This window comes from Pseudophryne corroboree, chromosome 4, assembly GCF_028390025.1.
Source record: "Pseudophryne corroboree isolate aPseCor3 chromosome 4, aPseCor3.hap2, whole genome shotgun sequence".
Lineage (NCBI taxonomy): Eukaryota > Metazoa > Chordata > Amphibia > Anura > Myobatrachidae > Pseudophryne > Pseudophryne corroboree.
In genome coordinates, this window is record NC_086447.1 from 110571029 (window position 1) to 110587139 (window position 16111).

Here is a 16111-nt window from a genome sequence, read left to right on the forward strand (position 1 = left end):
CAGATTTGTACCTCGAAACAATCCCGTCTCTGAGGTCTACAGACAATTCCTTTGACTTCACGCTTGGTTTGTGCTCAGACATGCACTGTCAAGTGTGGGACCTTACATAGACAGGTGTGTGCCTTTCCAAATCATGTCCAATCAACTGAATTTATCACAGGTGTACTCCAATTAAGCTGTTGGAACATCTCAAGGATGATCAATGGAAACAGGGTGCACCTGAGCTCAATTTTGAGCTTCATGACAAAGGCTGTGAATACTTATGTACATGTTATTTTTTATTTTGAATACACTTGTAAAAATCGGAAAAAATTTTTTTTTCACGTTGTCATTATGGGGTAGTGTGTGTAGAATTTTGAGGGAAAATTTAGGAATAAGGTTGTAACATAACAAAATGTGGAAAAAGTGAAGTGCTGTGAATAATTTCCAGATGCACTGTACAGGACTATAATCTGCCTAAGAGAAGCCTAGCCACAGCTCTGCAGAATAACTGCCATATACAGGGCTATAACCCGTATAAGGGAATTTCCCTGCAGTCTTGTGTTAGGATGTCGTCAATATACCGGCTATCGGGATCCCGGCGGAATACCGACTGCTCCCCGAAATTCACATTCGGATGGCGAGTACACACCGCCACCCGAGGGAGAATAGAACCAGTGGAAAGCAAAGCTCGCCACCGGGCCTGAAGTGCGAGCGCAGCGAGCCCACATGGAGACTCGATGCCGGTATTATGGCTGGCGGGATGCCGCTGTTGGGATCCTGACAGATGCCATTCCGTCAGCTGGGATACCGTCTCCATCCCCTCGTGTTATTTACTGCAGTTTAGTAGGTAACCCCATTGCCTATTAAGCCCTCGTCACTAGACTATGTTATATCACTAGTAAAGTGCCAGCACTGCAGAGGAGAGACATATAATTTGCATATGTGATATAAATACAGGTAAATTATTTAAGGAGCAGAGCTGACTTGTGATATCCGCAATGCTTAATGTTTGCAATAACAATCCCCACCGTGGGATTTGCAGTAGCTATTCTTCCTCAGGAGACCTGAAACCTTCTAATCTATAGAGAGCAACTGGAGATGTTGTCCATAGTAACCAATTAGATTCTAGATATCATTCTGTAGAATGTACTAGAGTACAGTGTTTCGCAAACCTGGCCCTCAGAGCCCACGAACAGTTCAGGTTCTAAGGATATCCATGCATGACCACAGCTGGCTTAATTATTACCTCCAACGTTTTGATTTGCATAATACAAGCATCAGGATCATTATCACACATTGGTATTGGCAGCAGACAGATGAAACCAAATCTATATAGGCACGTAGTCACCAGTAGCGGCTCTTGCCACGGCATGCAGGCTTTTTGCCCGGGGCGCCGCTACCGTGAGGGCGCCACCGCAGCGGCAAGAGCCGCTACTACTCCATCCTCCCTCTCTCCCCGGCCCCCAGCTGCAGCGGGCACCGTATGTGCCTGCTGCAGCCGGCATCGCTAACCGACGCTAGAGGTCAAAATTGACCCCTAGTGTCAGTGCGGCGCTGCTATGGGACAGCAGCGGCTTTTTTTTTTTTTAGGGTTTCAAAGCGCCTCCAGGGAGCACATACTGGGGGCACAGCTACAAGAGGCACAGCTACTGGGGACAGATCTACAGGGGGCAATACTACAAGAGGCACAGCTACTGGGGGCAGATCTACAGGGGGCACAGCTACTGGGGGCAGATCTACAGGGGGCACAGCTACTGGGGGCAGATCTACAGGGAGCACAGCTACAAGAGGCACAGCTACTGGGGGCAGATCTACAAGGGGCACATACTGGGAGCACTACTACAGGGGGCACAGCTACTTGGGGCACAACTACAAGAGACACAGCTACTGGGGGCAGATCTACAGGGGGCACAACTACAGGGGGATAACTGAGGGCACGCCCCTTCCCTATGAAGGAGCCACGCCCGCACCAACTGTATTTTACCTGGAGGGGGGTGGTGGGGGGCACAGGAAACTTTCGCCCTGGGCGCCACAAGGTCTAGTACCGGCCCTGGCAGTCACCTTACAATAATGTAATATACTCCAATGTGAGCCAGAGATGACTGGGCCTCCTGGGATCAGCATCTATCACACAGTTTCGCTTTTCATATACGGTTGCACGGCCCATGTGTGTACAAGCCCCAAGGACACTCTACACAAATAGATTCAATGAACCTGTCACTCCCCTAACTCACAGAATTATGGTGATACTATGTCAGGAATCCCGACTACATGGGAAAGGTCACCCCATAGATTACAGGACACCATCCTATATTTAGGTTTAGAACACAAAGCACAATTATTAGATCCACGTCACTCACTTTCGGGATATAATCACATCCGAGGAGGATTGCCAGGCCAACCAGCGATTCTCTGTCCAATCGCAGCTTATCCTTAATGGCGGACATTTCATACCTATCCACATGAGGGTCCTATAATAAGAGATACGAAAGAAAAAAAACACTTTTCTATATACATTGCTGTGATATTTTTCATTCAGTCCTGAACAGCATAAAGTTACTTTTTTTGGGACAAAGGAACTGACATTTTTTTGTAGAAACTGTTATGATATTGTTTATGATATTGTTTCCACTGTTCATTAAAACATTGCATCTAGTTATCTAAGTTATAGATATTGTGACAAAAACATTGTAATCCTGAGACAGATATGTATCAAAGCTGGGAGAGAGATATGGGGTCTATCTACTAAGCCAGGCATTCCCAACCATGGTCCTCAAGGCACACTAATACCGCATTCACACCGCAAATGCCGGATCCTACCCGGTAAGACAAACGTGTACTTACCGTGTGGGATCCGGCATTTGCGCTCCGTTGCAGGCTTTCCGACCCGGCAATATACCGGGGTCGGTTACCATGACAACAGAGGGAGCAGCAGCAGCGGCGGGGGTGGAGGCGGCGCCGGGAGATAAGCTCATCTCCTGCGCTGCCTCTCCCTATCTTGTGAATGGGAACCGTGTCGCATCGACACGGCTCCCATTCACACCGCACCTGACCCGGTAATCAACCCGGGTATAACCCTTCTTTTTTACCGGGTTGAATTACCGGGTCAGGCGACCCGCTAATTCCGGCAGAGTGCTTTCACATCGCACACTGACCCGGTTCGACACGGCAATATGCCGTGTCGATACCGGGTTATTTGTGCGATGTGAAAGGGTTATAACAGTGCAGGTTTTAGTGATATCCAGGCTTCAGCACAGGTGACTTAATTAGTAGCTCAGTTATTTTGATTTAACCATCTGTGCTGCAGCCTGGATATCACTAAAACCTGCACTGTTCGTGTGCCTTGAGGACCGTGGTTGGGAATGCCTGTACTAAGCCTTAGAGCAGTGGTTCTCAAACTCGGTCCTCAGGACCCCACACAGTGCATGTTTTGCAGGTAACCCAGCAGGTGCACAGGTGTATTAATTACTCACTGACACATTTTACAAGGTCCACAGGTGGAGCTAATTATTTCACTTGTGATTCTGTGAGGAGACCTGCAAAACATGCACTGTGTGGGATCCTGAGGACTGAGTTTGAGAAACTGTGCCTTAGAGCATAGGTCTGCAAACTCGGTCCTCAGGACCCCACACAGTGCATGTTTTGCAGGTCTCCTCACAGAATCACAAGTGAAATAATTAGCTCCACCTGTGGACCTTGTAAAATGTGTCAGTGAGTAATTAATACACCTGTGCACTTGCAGGGTTACCTGCAAAACATGCACTGTGTGGGGTCCTGAGGACAGAGTTTGAGAACCACTGCCTTAGAGCTTAGCATTCTCTGACAGCAAAACTGTGTCAAGGCATGCTGGAATATGTAGTTTCACAACAGCTGGAGGGCCACAGTTTGGACATGCCTGCCTTAGAGCATACTTGCCTACCTGACCCTCTCCATGAGGGAGAAAATGCTCTGTTCCTGGACTTTCCTGGTAATGTATGATTGCCATCACCTGTGGTGAGCTAGGTAATTGATAAGAAAGGTGTTTCACCACACAGGTGATAGCAATCATACATTACCAGGAAAGTCCAGGAACAGGGCATTTTCTCCCTCATGGAGAGGGTCAGGTAGGTAAGTATGCCTTAGAGAGAGATAAAGTTGACTGAGATAAAGTACCTGCCAATGAGCTCCTAACTGCCCTGTCATAGGTTGTGTTTACAAATGATAGTTAGGAGCTGGTTGGTAGTTACTTTAGCGCCGTCCAAGGCTTAGTACCCTACAGTACCCAGGGCTGGCGGAACACACTCAGGAGAGTATGCAAAGCCGAGAGTCGCTGGGCTGGAGGGACGCTCTGCTACCCTGCTGTGTGCGCTATTGCTGTGTCTGTCAATCTATATGACAGGTAGCGGTGCTGGAAGCTTGAAGCACCCATTCCTCGTGAAGGCATCAGTGATCAGGGCCTGAAGAAGGGGTGGAGCTACAGAGGACTGAGCAGGGTTGCTGTGTGCCAGAGGGAAAGGAGGAGCTGCTACAGATTTGGCCAGACAGACTTTGGGGTCTATTAACGAAGCCTTGGTGGAGATAAAAAGGACAGAGATAGCCGGGGGGGGGGGGGGGGGGGGTGAAGAGCAGTGAGTAGGATGACAGCAGAGAGGTGTGATATGGGCAGTGAAACGCGAGGGGGAGCAGTGACGTGTGAGGGGGAACAGTGAGGTATACTTGCCAGACTTACACACACTCAGAGACTGAATTTAGTACTAAAGCACGCGCGTGTACACACACACACACACACACACACACACACACACACACAAAAAGACATATTAATGACTGATACACACACACAGACATATTATGTCTGATACACACACACACACACACACACACACACACACACACACACACACACACACACACACAAAAAGACATATTAATGACTGATACACACACACAGACATATTATGTCTGATACACACACACACACACACACACACACACACACACACACAGTATTAGTCACTTTCATAGTGTTGTGTAGGAGAGAACACTACACCTGTGTGTGTGTGTGTGTGTCAGTCACTCACAATAATAATGTCAGTCTTCTCTGGGTTTCAGTCTAGACATTAGGTGTATAAGATGCACTACTACTGTGGACATTATGGGCCTGATTCAGTAAGGCGCTAAGTAGCAGAATTTGCAATCCCTGGGATCCCATGCTCGGGTCTGCCCAGCATGCTGACCGCCACCCTTCCCCCCCTTGATCGCAGAAAATAGGATTTTGGTACTTACCAGGTAAATCCTTTTCTTTGAATCCATAGGGGGCACTGGAGTACTCTTGGGATATGGACGGCTTCCACCGGAAGAAGGCACTGAATAAATTAATTTTGAGACTACTCCTCCCCTCCATATCCTGCAGCACTTCAGTGTTTTTTACTGAGCCGAACAGGATCGATAGAGAGATTGACAAAAGGAGAATTACATATAGTCTCACAGACAACAATAAAGTTGACACAACGTAACAGACAACTAAACAGTTGACACCATAACTGATTAACCCTTGTTAAATTTAAACCAGTCGTGAAAGTGTGTTACCATAAGAACCACTGGACTCCTAAAACAGGTAAACTGCTCTGGGTGGGCGTCCAGTGCCCCCTATGGATTCAAAGAAAAGGATTTACCTGGTAAGTACCAAAATCCTATTTTCTTTTTCATCCACTAGGGGTCACTGGAGTACTCTTGGGATGTACCAAAGTCTCCTCCGTGGCGGGAGAGCTGTTTGGCACTTGTAACACTAAACGGCCAAAGCTAGATGCTGATGCCGCGAACGTATCAAACTTGTAAAAGCGCACAAACGTGTGCACTGACGACCAAGTAGCCGCACGGCAAAGCTGTGTCGTAGAAGCCCCACGACTCGCTGCCCATGACGTCCCCACAGAACGTGTGGAATGAGCTGTTACTGAAGTAGGTGGCTGTAACTTAGCATAAAGGTAAGCCTGACGTATAGTCAGTTTGATCCATCTGGATAAGGTCTGCTTAGAGGCTGGCCAACCCCTCTTAGCTGCGTCATAGAGAACAAACAACGTATCTGTCTTACGCACAGTAGACGTTCGGGAAACATAGATGCGCAATGCGCGAACCACATCCAACGTTCCAGAATCTCCTGTTAACACAGGAACTACTATTGGTTGATTGATGTGAAAAGACGACACTACCTTTGGTAGAAAAACGGGATTCGTCCGAAGTTCCGCTCTGTCATCATGAAAAATTAAATACGGTGACTTGCATGACAAGGCACCCAAATCTGAAACACGCTTAGCCGAAGCTAAGGCTAAAAGAAAAATCGTTTTCCAAGTGAGAAATTTAATATCCACTTGTTGTAAGGGTTCAAAGTAATCGGACTGTAAGAAATCTAAAACCAGATTCAAGTCCCATGGTGCTGTAGGTGGAATGAAAGGAGGCTGTATCCTCTTTACACCCTGTAGAAACGTATGTATTGACTGCAACGAGGCCAATTTCTTTTGAAAATAAATTGACAACGCAGATACCTGCACCTTTAGTGTGGAAAGACGTAGTCCTCCATCTAACCCCATTTGTAAAAATAACAAAAGACGGGATAATTTAAAAGACGATGTCGGAAATTTCCGAGCTTCACACCAACCTATATAAGTACGCCAAATTCTATAATAATGAGCTGCCGTAACCGGCTTCCTAGCTCGTACCATGGTTGGTATAACAGACTCAGGAATGCCCTCTTTCCTTAAGATGGCCTTTTCAACAGCCACCCCGTCAAACGCAGCCGCGCTAAATCGGGGTAAAGGAACGGACCCTGTTGTAACAGGTCCGGACGTAGTGGGAGTGGCCACGGATCGTCTGCGAGTAACCCGAGGAGATCCGAGAACCAAGCCCTCCGAGGCCAATGAGGCGCTATTAGAATGACTGTGACGAACCCTCTCTTGATCCGTTTTAGCACCAACGGGAGCAGCGGAAACGGTGGAAACAGATACACAAGGCTGTATGGCCACGTGGCTGTGAGAGCATCCACCGCCACTGCCCCTGGATCTCTTGTTCTGGACACATATCTTGACACCTGATGATTGTGGCGGGATGCCATTAGATCCACCTGAGGGTAACCCCACTTCTGGATCAACATCTGAAATACTTCTGGATTTAATGCCCACTCTCCTGGATGAAAATCCCGACGACTGAGAAAATCTGCCTCCCAGTTGTCCACTCCAGGAATGAACACTGCCGATAATATCACCTGGTGATATTCGGCCCATCTGAGGATCCGAGCTACTTCCCGCATAGCCATGCGGCTTCTCGTTCCTCCTTGTTTGTTTATGTATGCGACTGCCGTCGCGTTGTCTGACTGCACCTGAACAGTCTGAAAACGAAACATGTACACCGCTTGTCTTAGAGCATTGTAAATCGCCCTGAGTTCCAGAACATTTATGGATAGCGATCTTTCGTGATCCGCCCAGAGGCCCTGGAGCCGATAACTCTGAACTACAGCTCCCCAACCTCTGAGACTTGCGTCTGTTGTCAGAATTATCCAATTCGCGACGCCGAATCGTCTCCCTGCAGATAGATTGTGTATTTTTAACCACCAGAGAAGAGACACCCTGACTTGTGGTGACAACCTCACCCTGTGGTGCAGCTGCAGATGTGATCCCGACCACTGTGCTAACACCTCCAGTTGAAACGGACGTGAGTGAAATCTTCCGAACTGAAGTGCTTCGAAAGCCGCCACCATTGTGCCTAAAAGGCGAATGCACAAATGTACTGAGACTGTGCGTGGCTTGAGCACTAATTGCACCAGATGACGAATGCCCTGTACTTTCTGTTGTGGCAGGAAAACCCTTTGTTTTACTGTATCGAGAATCATCCCTAGGAATTGAAGTCGTTGACACGGAATTAGATGTGATTTCTTTAAACTGACTATCCAACCGTGCTGAACTAGTACATTGTACGTTAGTAAGGCATGTTGGAGAAGCAATTGTTGAGACGGAGCCTTTATGAGTAGATCGTCTAAATACGGAACAATTATTACCCCTAGGGACCTGAGATGAGCTGTCATCACGGACATTACCTTGGTGAATACCCGAGGCGCTGATGAGAGGCCAAACGGTAGAGCCTGAAATTGGTAATGGTCTCGCCTTATCGCAAACCTTAAGAAACTCTGGTGAGGTGGCCAGATCGGAATGTGCAAATACGCATCCTTGAGATCTAGTGCAATCATGAATTCCTGTGGCTCTAACCCTGCAATTACTGACCTGAGAGATTCCATCTTGAATCTGTGGTAAGTGACGTAATGATTGAGACCTTTTAGGTTCAATATTGGCCTGACTGAGCCATCTGGTTTTGGTACCAGAAACAGACTGGAATAATAACCCTGCCCCTGTTCCTGCACAGGGACCGGAATTATCACTGCAGCATTCAGCAGAGACTGAATGGCAACCTGCAGAACTGCTTTCTTGTCGTCCGACACAGGCAGTCCTGTCGTGAAAAATCTTCCTGTCGGAAGATAATCGAACTCTATTTTGTAACCCTCTAATATTAAATTGCGGATCCACCCATCTGTGGACGTCTGCAGCCACGCCCCCTGAAAGCTCTGAAGGCGTGCTCCCACAATTGGAGATCCGAGATGGGCTGGGAGCCCGTCATGCCACTGGTTTGTTAGTGGTCTTGGTGTCTTGACGACGTGCATTGGATTGTCGGGCACTACGTCCCCGACCTCTTCTGCCCGGCGTGACTGCTCCTCCCTGCCCACGAAAGGGCTGAGTTCTAAAGGATTTGAACGCCGGACCAGAATATTTCCGTTTAGGTATAGTTGTAGGCGATGGAAGAAAAACAGACTTCCCTCCAGTAGCCTCAGAAATCCATTTGTCCAATTCAGGACCAAAAAGTTTCTCGCCATCATAAGGCAATGCCTCTATACCTTTTTTAACCTCCGTCTCCGCCTGCCACGAACGCAGCCAAAGTGCTCGTCGTACTGTGACTAGCGATGAGGACAGGCGAGAAGTAAGCTGACAGACGTCAGTAGAAGCTGTACATAGATATTCAGCAGCTTCCCAGATTTGATCCGCGAGAAGTATAAGATGATCCTCTTGCAGAGCCGATTTGAGCTCTTTTATCCATACCATTAAAGCTTTAGTAACCCAAATGCCAACCAACCCAGGTCTTAACAGCACTCCAGTTGCTGTATACATGGACCTTAGCATAGCCTCTATTTTACGATCTGCAGGGTCTTTAAGCGTAGTAGCAGTTGGTACTGGTATGGTTAACTTCCTCGTAAGTTTAGATACGGATGAATCCACCAATGGTGGGTTCTCCCATGTAGCTGTCATGGCCTCTGGAAACGGGTAACTCGATTTAAATCTACGAGGAATAGAAAACCGTTTGTCCGGATTTTTCCGTGACTCCAGTAACATTTTATTAAGAGATTCCGAGATAGGGAAACACATCGGAGATCTCTGTCGTTTAGTAAAGACTACTTCATCATTCGTCAGTGGCTCCTCAGTTTCCGTAAACTCCAGCGACTGACGAACTGCTCTGATGAGATTGTCAATACCTGGGCTGTCAAAGTCGTCACCTTCTGACTGTTGTTCTATTTCGCCCTCCTCATACTCCTGTTCAGTGAGATCTAGTATCCCAGAGACAGGAAAATTAGTAGGAAAAGGAAACTTATCTTTTCCACTCAAGGTGGACTTATGACCAGTTTGAGACTCCCCAGGTAACTCAAATGGTCTCATCTTAAACTCAGATCTTGCCGCCTCTCTTTCTTCACGAGAGGCGGCCAGCTCTGATTGTAAACCAACTAATACATCTGCAAGTAAAGCCCATGGAGGGTCCTGAGATGCTGGCTTTACTTCTGGAATGGAAATCGTATTTATGGCTGTATTAACAACACATGCTGTACATGTGGTGGATCCATCAGGCAACACACTCTTACAGACATGACATGACAAATGTTTCTTAGATTTTGCTGGTGTCTTACTCATTATGAAGACAGACAATACAAACTCCACACAGACAGACTGCACGACTCAGTAATAACACCAAAGTTCCTGGTATATATCTAGGCAAGTGCAGTGCCTGCCAGCAATACGAAAACTGACCCCAAAATTCCCCTAGTACCACTCTTAGCCGAGATGTAAAATAGGAAACCTGGAACAGACAGGAGAACATTAAACATACTAAGCACCAAGTCTTTCCTAAAAGCTTGACACTGCCAAATACTGCTAAAGTCTCCCCCCACTCCCACGACCTCCGTGTACAGCACCGGGTCTGGGCCTGTGGAAGTTTTGCAAAGGGCCGTGTGAGCGGCCTGTCCTGTAGACCCCGGACAACGGAACTCCTCGGCTGCTGCGGGCGGATGGCGGAAGCAGAGAGCGTGCTGCATAGAGCCGTGGAGCGGCCTATGCACACGTGCTCCCGCCCGCCACACACAGCATAGCGGCGTGTCTGTGTAGCCAAGCAGCGCTGCTGCTGCGCAGGGAACAGCGGTCTCTTAGGATGCTGGGAGCCGGAGAGTGAGAGCGCGCCGCATGGACCGTGAAGCGGCCCATGTACACGCGCTCCGGGCAGCGGTGAGTACCCAACAATCCCCAACAGTGGAGCGGCAGCAAGCGCTGACCGCCCCAACCCAACATACCTGGACCGTGACAAAAGTCTATGACGGGGCTTTCATCCAAGCTCCGTCCAGCTTTCCTGCAGGCAGCCTGCAAGTGGAGTGAGGGAGCTCTTTACAGAGAGGTCCGACACTCACGGCTACTCAGCCGCTTCCACTGTCCCTGACCCACGCCTGTTAGAAGGGGGGAAAGGACGTGGAAATTGAAGAAAAAAAAAACTTAGAAAAAATTCCAATACTTTGTGGACGAGCTCCACTATGCCTTCTAACTGTGTCGAGCACAGAAAAAACACTGAAGTGCTGCAGGATATGGAGGGGAGGAGTAGTCTCAAAATTAATTTATTCAGTGCCTTCTTCCGGTGGAAGCCGTCCATATCCCAAGAGTACTCCAGTGACCCCTAGTGGATGAAAAAGAAATTAGGGTTGCATCATGCTGGAGCAGCTTAGCTGCGCCCACAGGAAGCCCACCGCCATTTTTCTGATCATGGTGGCTGCGTGCGATGTCACGCAGCCGTCCCGATCACGACCCCGTTTGCGCCGCCACCCCCCCGTTTGCTGCCACGCACCATCTCCGCCTAGGAAACAGAGCGTTGCCACCCGCCCCGGCCGACAGGCAGAGGCGTTCGCATTTTCTACGGGCGCCCGCACATGCGCTCGCCGGCATCCTTTTAGCAATTTCTGTGGTTGGAACGCGTACTGCGATCCAACCTGAATCAGGCTCTGTGTGTATAAGGGACACTACTGTGGGCATTGTGTATAAGGGGGACTACTCTGTAGTGTCTACTGTGTGTTATAAAGTGAATAACTTGCACTACTATGCGTTGTAATGTGATTAAGATTTAGCTGTGTGGCATAATTTGAATTGGAGGTACTCTTCTGTGGCCACACCTCTTTTTGCACCACGTATGCTGTCCCTTTGTTAAGTATGTGAGGGAGGGTGCAAACTTATAGTTTGCAGGGGGGTGCTGAACACCCTAGCACCAGACCTGATAGTACCAACCAATCAGCTCCTAACAACCATGTTTCAGGCTGTGTTTTAAAAATGACAGGATCTGATTGGTGGGTGCTTTGTCACCCTCCACTTTATCACTCTCCAAGCTTTGATACATCTACCCCTGAAGAAACATGGCACACATGTATATTTATGGCAGAGGAGGCAACACGTGGCAAAAACTCTACCTGGGAATATTCAATTACTGACACTGCCCCCGCACGGTAAGCACCGAAGGGTCCACCTACTGCAGATGTTTCCTTGCAGCCTCAGGAGCTGCATGAAGTAATCAACTTTAAGTGCACTCTTTGGGGCTTACCGCTCCAGGTAACCCATAGATTCAGAGCACTTAACCAAGAATCTATGGATTAATGTGTTAGCCATGGGTTTACTGCTTGGGAAAATTGGCTAATAACTGAATAGCTCCAGGTGTAAAAATAAGAATTTACTCACCGGTAAATCTATTTCTCGTAGTCCGTAGTGGATGCTGGGGACTCCGTAAGGACCATGGGGAATAGCGGCTCCGCAGGAGACTGGGCACATCTAAGAAAGATTTAGGACTACCTGGTGTGCACTGGCTCCTCCCACTATGACCCTCCTCCAGACCTCAGTAGGGAAGGATTTTGAATCCCAGGTAAGACTCATACCAGCCACACCAATCACACCGTATAACTCGTGATATTATACCCAGTTAACAGTATGAACATAACAGAGCCTCTCAACAGATAGCTCAACAATAACCCTTTTAGTTAACAATAACTATATACAAGTAATGCAGACAGTCCGCACTTGGGACGGGCGCCCAGCATCCACTACGGACTACGAGAAATAGATTTACTGGTGAGTAAAATCTTATTTTCTCTGACATCCTAGTGGATGCTGGGTACTCCGTAAGGACCATGGGGATTATACCAAAGCTCCCAAACGGGCGGGAGAGTGCGGATGACTCTGCAGCACCGAATGAGAGAACTCAAAGTCCTCCTCAGCCAGGGTATCAAATTTATAGAATTTTGCAAACGTGTTTGCCCCTGACCAAGTAGCAGCTCGGCAAAGTTGTAAAGCCGAGACCCCTCGGGCAGCCGCCCAAGAAGAGCCCACCTTCCTTGTGGAATGGGCTTTTACCGATTTAGGCTGCGGCAACCCAGGCGCAGAATGCGCAAGCTGAATTGTTTTAGAAATCCAGCGAGCAATAGTCTGCTTTGAAGCAGGAGCTCCCAGCTTGTTGGGTGCATACAGGATAAACAGCGAGTCAGTCTTCCTGACTCCAGCCGTCCTGGAAACATAAATTTTCAAGGCCCTGACCACGTCCAGTAACTTGGAATCCTCCAAGTCCCTAGTAGCCGCAGGCACCACGATAGGTTGGTTCAAGTGAAAAGTTGATACCACCTTGGGAAGAAACTGGGGACGAGTCCTCAATTCTGCCCTATCCATATGGGAAATCAAATAGGGGCTTTTATATGATAAAGCCGCCAATTCTGACACACGCCTAGCCGAAGCAAAGGCCAAAAGCATGGCCACTTTCCACGTGAGATATTTTAAATCCACGGTTTTTAGTGGCTCAAACCAATGTGACTTCAGAAAACCCAACACCACGTTGAGGTCCCATGGTGCCACTGGAGGCACAAAAGGCTCTCCCTTAACAAATGTCTGAACTTCAGGCAGTGAAGCCAGTTCTTTTTGGAAGAAAATCGACAAAGCCAAAATCTGGACCTTAATGGAACCCAGTTTTAGGCCCATAGTCACCCCTGACTGCAGGAAGTGCAGATATCGACCCAGGTGAAATTCCTCTGTTGGGGTCTTCTTGGCCTCACACCACGCAACATATTTACGCCATATGCGGTGATAATGCTTAGCGGTTACCTCTTTCCTAGCCTTAATGAGCGTAGGAATGACTTCCTCCGGAATACCCTTTTCCTTTAGGATCCGGTGTTCAACCGCCATGCCGTCAAACGCAGCCGCGGTAAGTCTTGGAACAGACAGGGCCCCTGCAGCAGCAGGTCCTATCTGAGTGGCAGAGGCCATGGGTCCTCTGAGATTAACTCTTGAAGTTCCGGGTACCAAGACCTTCTTGGCCAATTCGGAACAATGAGTATAGTTCTTACTCCTCTTTTCCTTATTATCCTCAGTACCTTGGGTATGAGAGGAAGAGGAGGGAACACATAAACCGACCGGTACACCCACGGTGTCACTAGAGCGTCCACAGCTATCGCCTGAGGGTCCCTTGACCTGGCGCAATATTTTTCTAGTTTTTTGTTTAGGCGGGACGCCATCATGTCCACCTGTGGCTTTTCCCAATGGTTTACTATCAGTTGGAAGACTTCTGGATGAAGTCCCCACTCTCCCGGGTGGAGGTCGTGTCTGCTGAGGAAGTCCGCTTCCCAGTTGTCCACTCCGGGAATGAACACGGCTGACAGTGCTAACACGTGATTTTCCGCCCATCGGAGAATCCTTGTGGCTTCTGCCATCGCCGCCCTGCTTCTTGTGCCGCCCTGTCGGTTTACATGGGCGACTGCCGTGATGTTGTCTGTCTGGATCAGAACAGGCTGGTTTTGAAGCAGGGCTTTTGCCTGACTCAGGGCATTGTAAATGGCCCTCAGTTCCAGAACATTTATGTGTAGGGAAGTCTCCTGACTTGTCCAAAGTCCTTGGAAGTTTCTTCCCAGCGTGACTGCCCCCCAGGCATCCGAAGGCTGGCATCCGAGGTCACCAGGACCCAGTCCTGTATGCCGAATCTGCGGCCCTCCATGAGATGAGCACTCTGCAGCCACCACAAGAGAGACACCCTGGTCCTTGGAGACAGGGTTATCAGCCGATGCATCTGAAGATGCGATCCGGACCATTGGTCCAACAGGTCCCACTGAAATATTCTGGCATGGAACCTGCCGAATGGGATTGCTTCGTAGGAAGCTACCACCTTTCCCAGGACTCGCTTGCAGTGATGCACCGACACCTGTTTTGGTTTTAGGAGGCCTCTGACTAGAGACGACAGCTACTTGGCTTTCTCCTCTGGGAGAAACACTTTTTTCTGGACTGTGTCCAGAATCATCCCCAGGAACAGTAGACGTGTCGCAGGAACCAGCTGTGACTTTGGAATATTCAGAATCCAACCATGCTGGTGTAGCACCTCCTGAGATAGTGCTACGCCCACTAACAACTGCTCTCTGGATCTCGCTTTTATCAGGAGATCGTCCAAGTATGGGATAATTAAAACTCCCTTTTTTCGAAGGAGTATCATCATTTCGGCCATTACCTTGGTAAATACCCTCGGTGCCGTGGACAGGCCGAACGGCAACGTCTGGAATTGGTAATGACAATCCTGTACCACAAATCTGAGGTACTCCTGGTGAGGATGGTAAATGGGGACATGCAGGTAAGCATCCTTGATGTCCAGAGATACCATGTAATCCCCCTCTTCCAGGCTTGCAATAACCGCCCTGAGCGATTCCATCTTGAACCTGAATTTTTTCATATATGTGTTCAAGGATTTTAAATTTAAAATGGGTCTCACCGAACCGTCCGGTTTCGGTACCACAAACATTGTGGAATAGTAACCCCGTCCTTGTTGAAGGAGGAGCACCTTGACTATCACCTGCTGGGAATACAGCTTGTGAATTGCCTCTAACACAGCCTCCCTGTTTGAGGGAGTCGTTGGTAAGGCAGATTTGAGGAAACGGCGGGGGGGCAATGTCTCGAATTCCAGCTTGTACCCCTGAGATACCACTTGAAGGATCCAGGGATCTACTTGTGAGCGAGCCCACTGATTGCTGAAGTTTTTGATACGGGCCCCCACCGTACCTGGCACCGCCTGTTGAGCCCCAGCGTCATGCAGCGGACTTAGCAGATGAAGCGGGGGAGGACTTTTGTTCCTGGGAACTGGCTGAATGCTGCAGCTTTTTTCCCCTACCTCTGCCTCTGGGCAGAAAGGACGCGCCTCTACCCCGCCTGCTCTTTTGGGGACGAAAGGACTGCACCTGATAATATGGTGCTTTCTTTGGTTGTGAGGGGACATGTGGTAAAAATGCTGACTTCCCAGCCGTTGCTGTGGACACTAGGTCCGTAAGACCATCCCCGAACAACTCCTCACCCTTGTAAGGCAAAACTTCCATGTGCCTTTTAGAATCTGCATCCCCTATCCACTGCCGGGTCCATAGCCCTCTCCTGGCAGAAATGGACAGTGCACTGATTTTAGATGCCAGCCGGCAAATATCCCTCTGTGCATCTCTTATGTAAAAGACCGCGTCTTTAATATGCTCTATGTTAAGCAATATAGTGTCCCTGTCTAGGGTGTCAATGTTTTCTGACAGGGAGTCTGACCACGCAGCTGCAGCACTGCACATCCATGCTGAAGCAATAGCTGGTCTCAGTATAATACCAGTGTGTGTATATATAGCCTTCAGGAGAGCCTCCTGCTTTCTATCAGCAGGCTCCTTTAGGGCGGCCGTATCCGGAGACGGTAGTGCCACCTTTTTTGATAGGCGTGTAAGCGCTTTATCCACCCTAGGCGGTGTTTCCCAACGTTACCTATCCTTTGG

At 48.7% G+C, this 16111-nt stretch overlaps 1 protein-coding gene across 5 annotated transcripts in view; it reads right to left on the reverse strand.

Moving 5' to 3' along the window:
* GEN1 (GEN1 Holliday junction 5' flap endonuclease) overlaps positions 1-16111 on the reverse strand; it is a 146983-nt gene that overhangs the window by 71056 nt on the left and 59816 nt on the right. For all 5 annotated transcript variants that reach the window (XM_063915353.1, XM_063915350.1, XM_063915354.1 and 2 more), the window contains one exon: positions 2343-2453. In XM_063915353.1, the coding sequence (XP_063771423.1) occupies positions 2343-2453 (111 nt within the window). The remainder of the gene's footprint in view (positions 1-2342; positions 2454-16111) is intronic.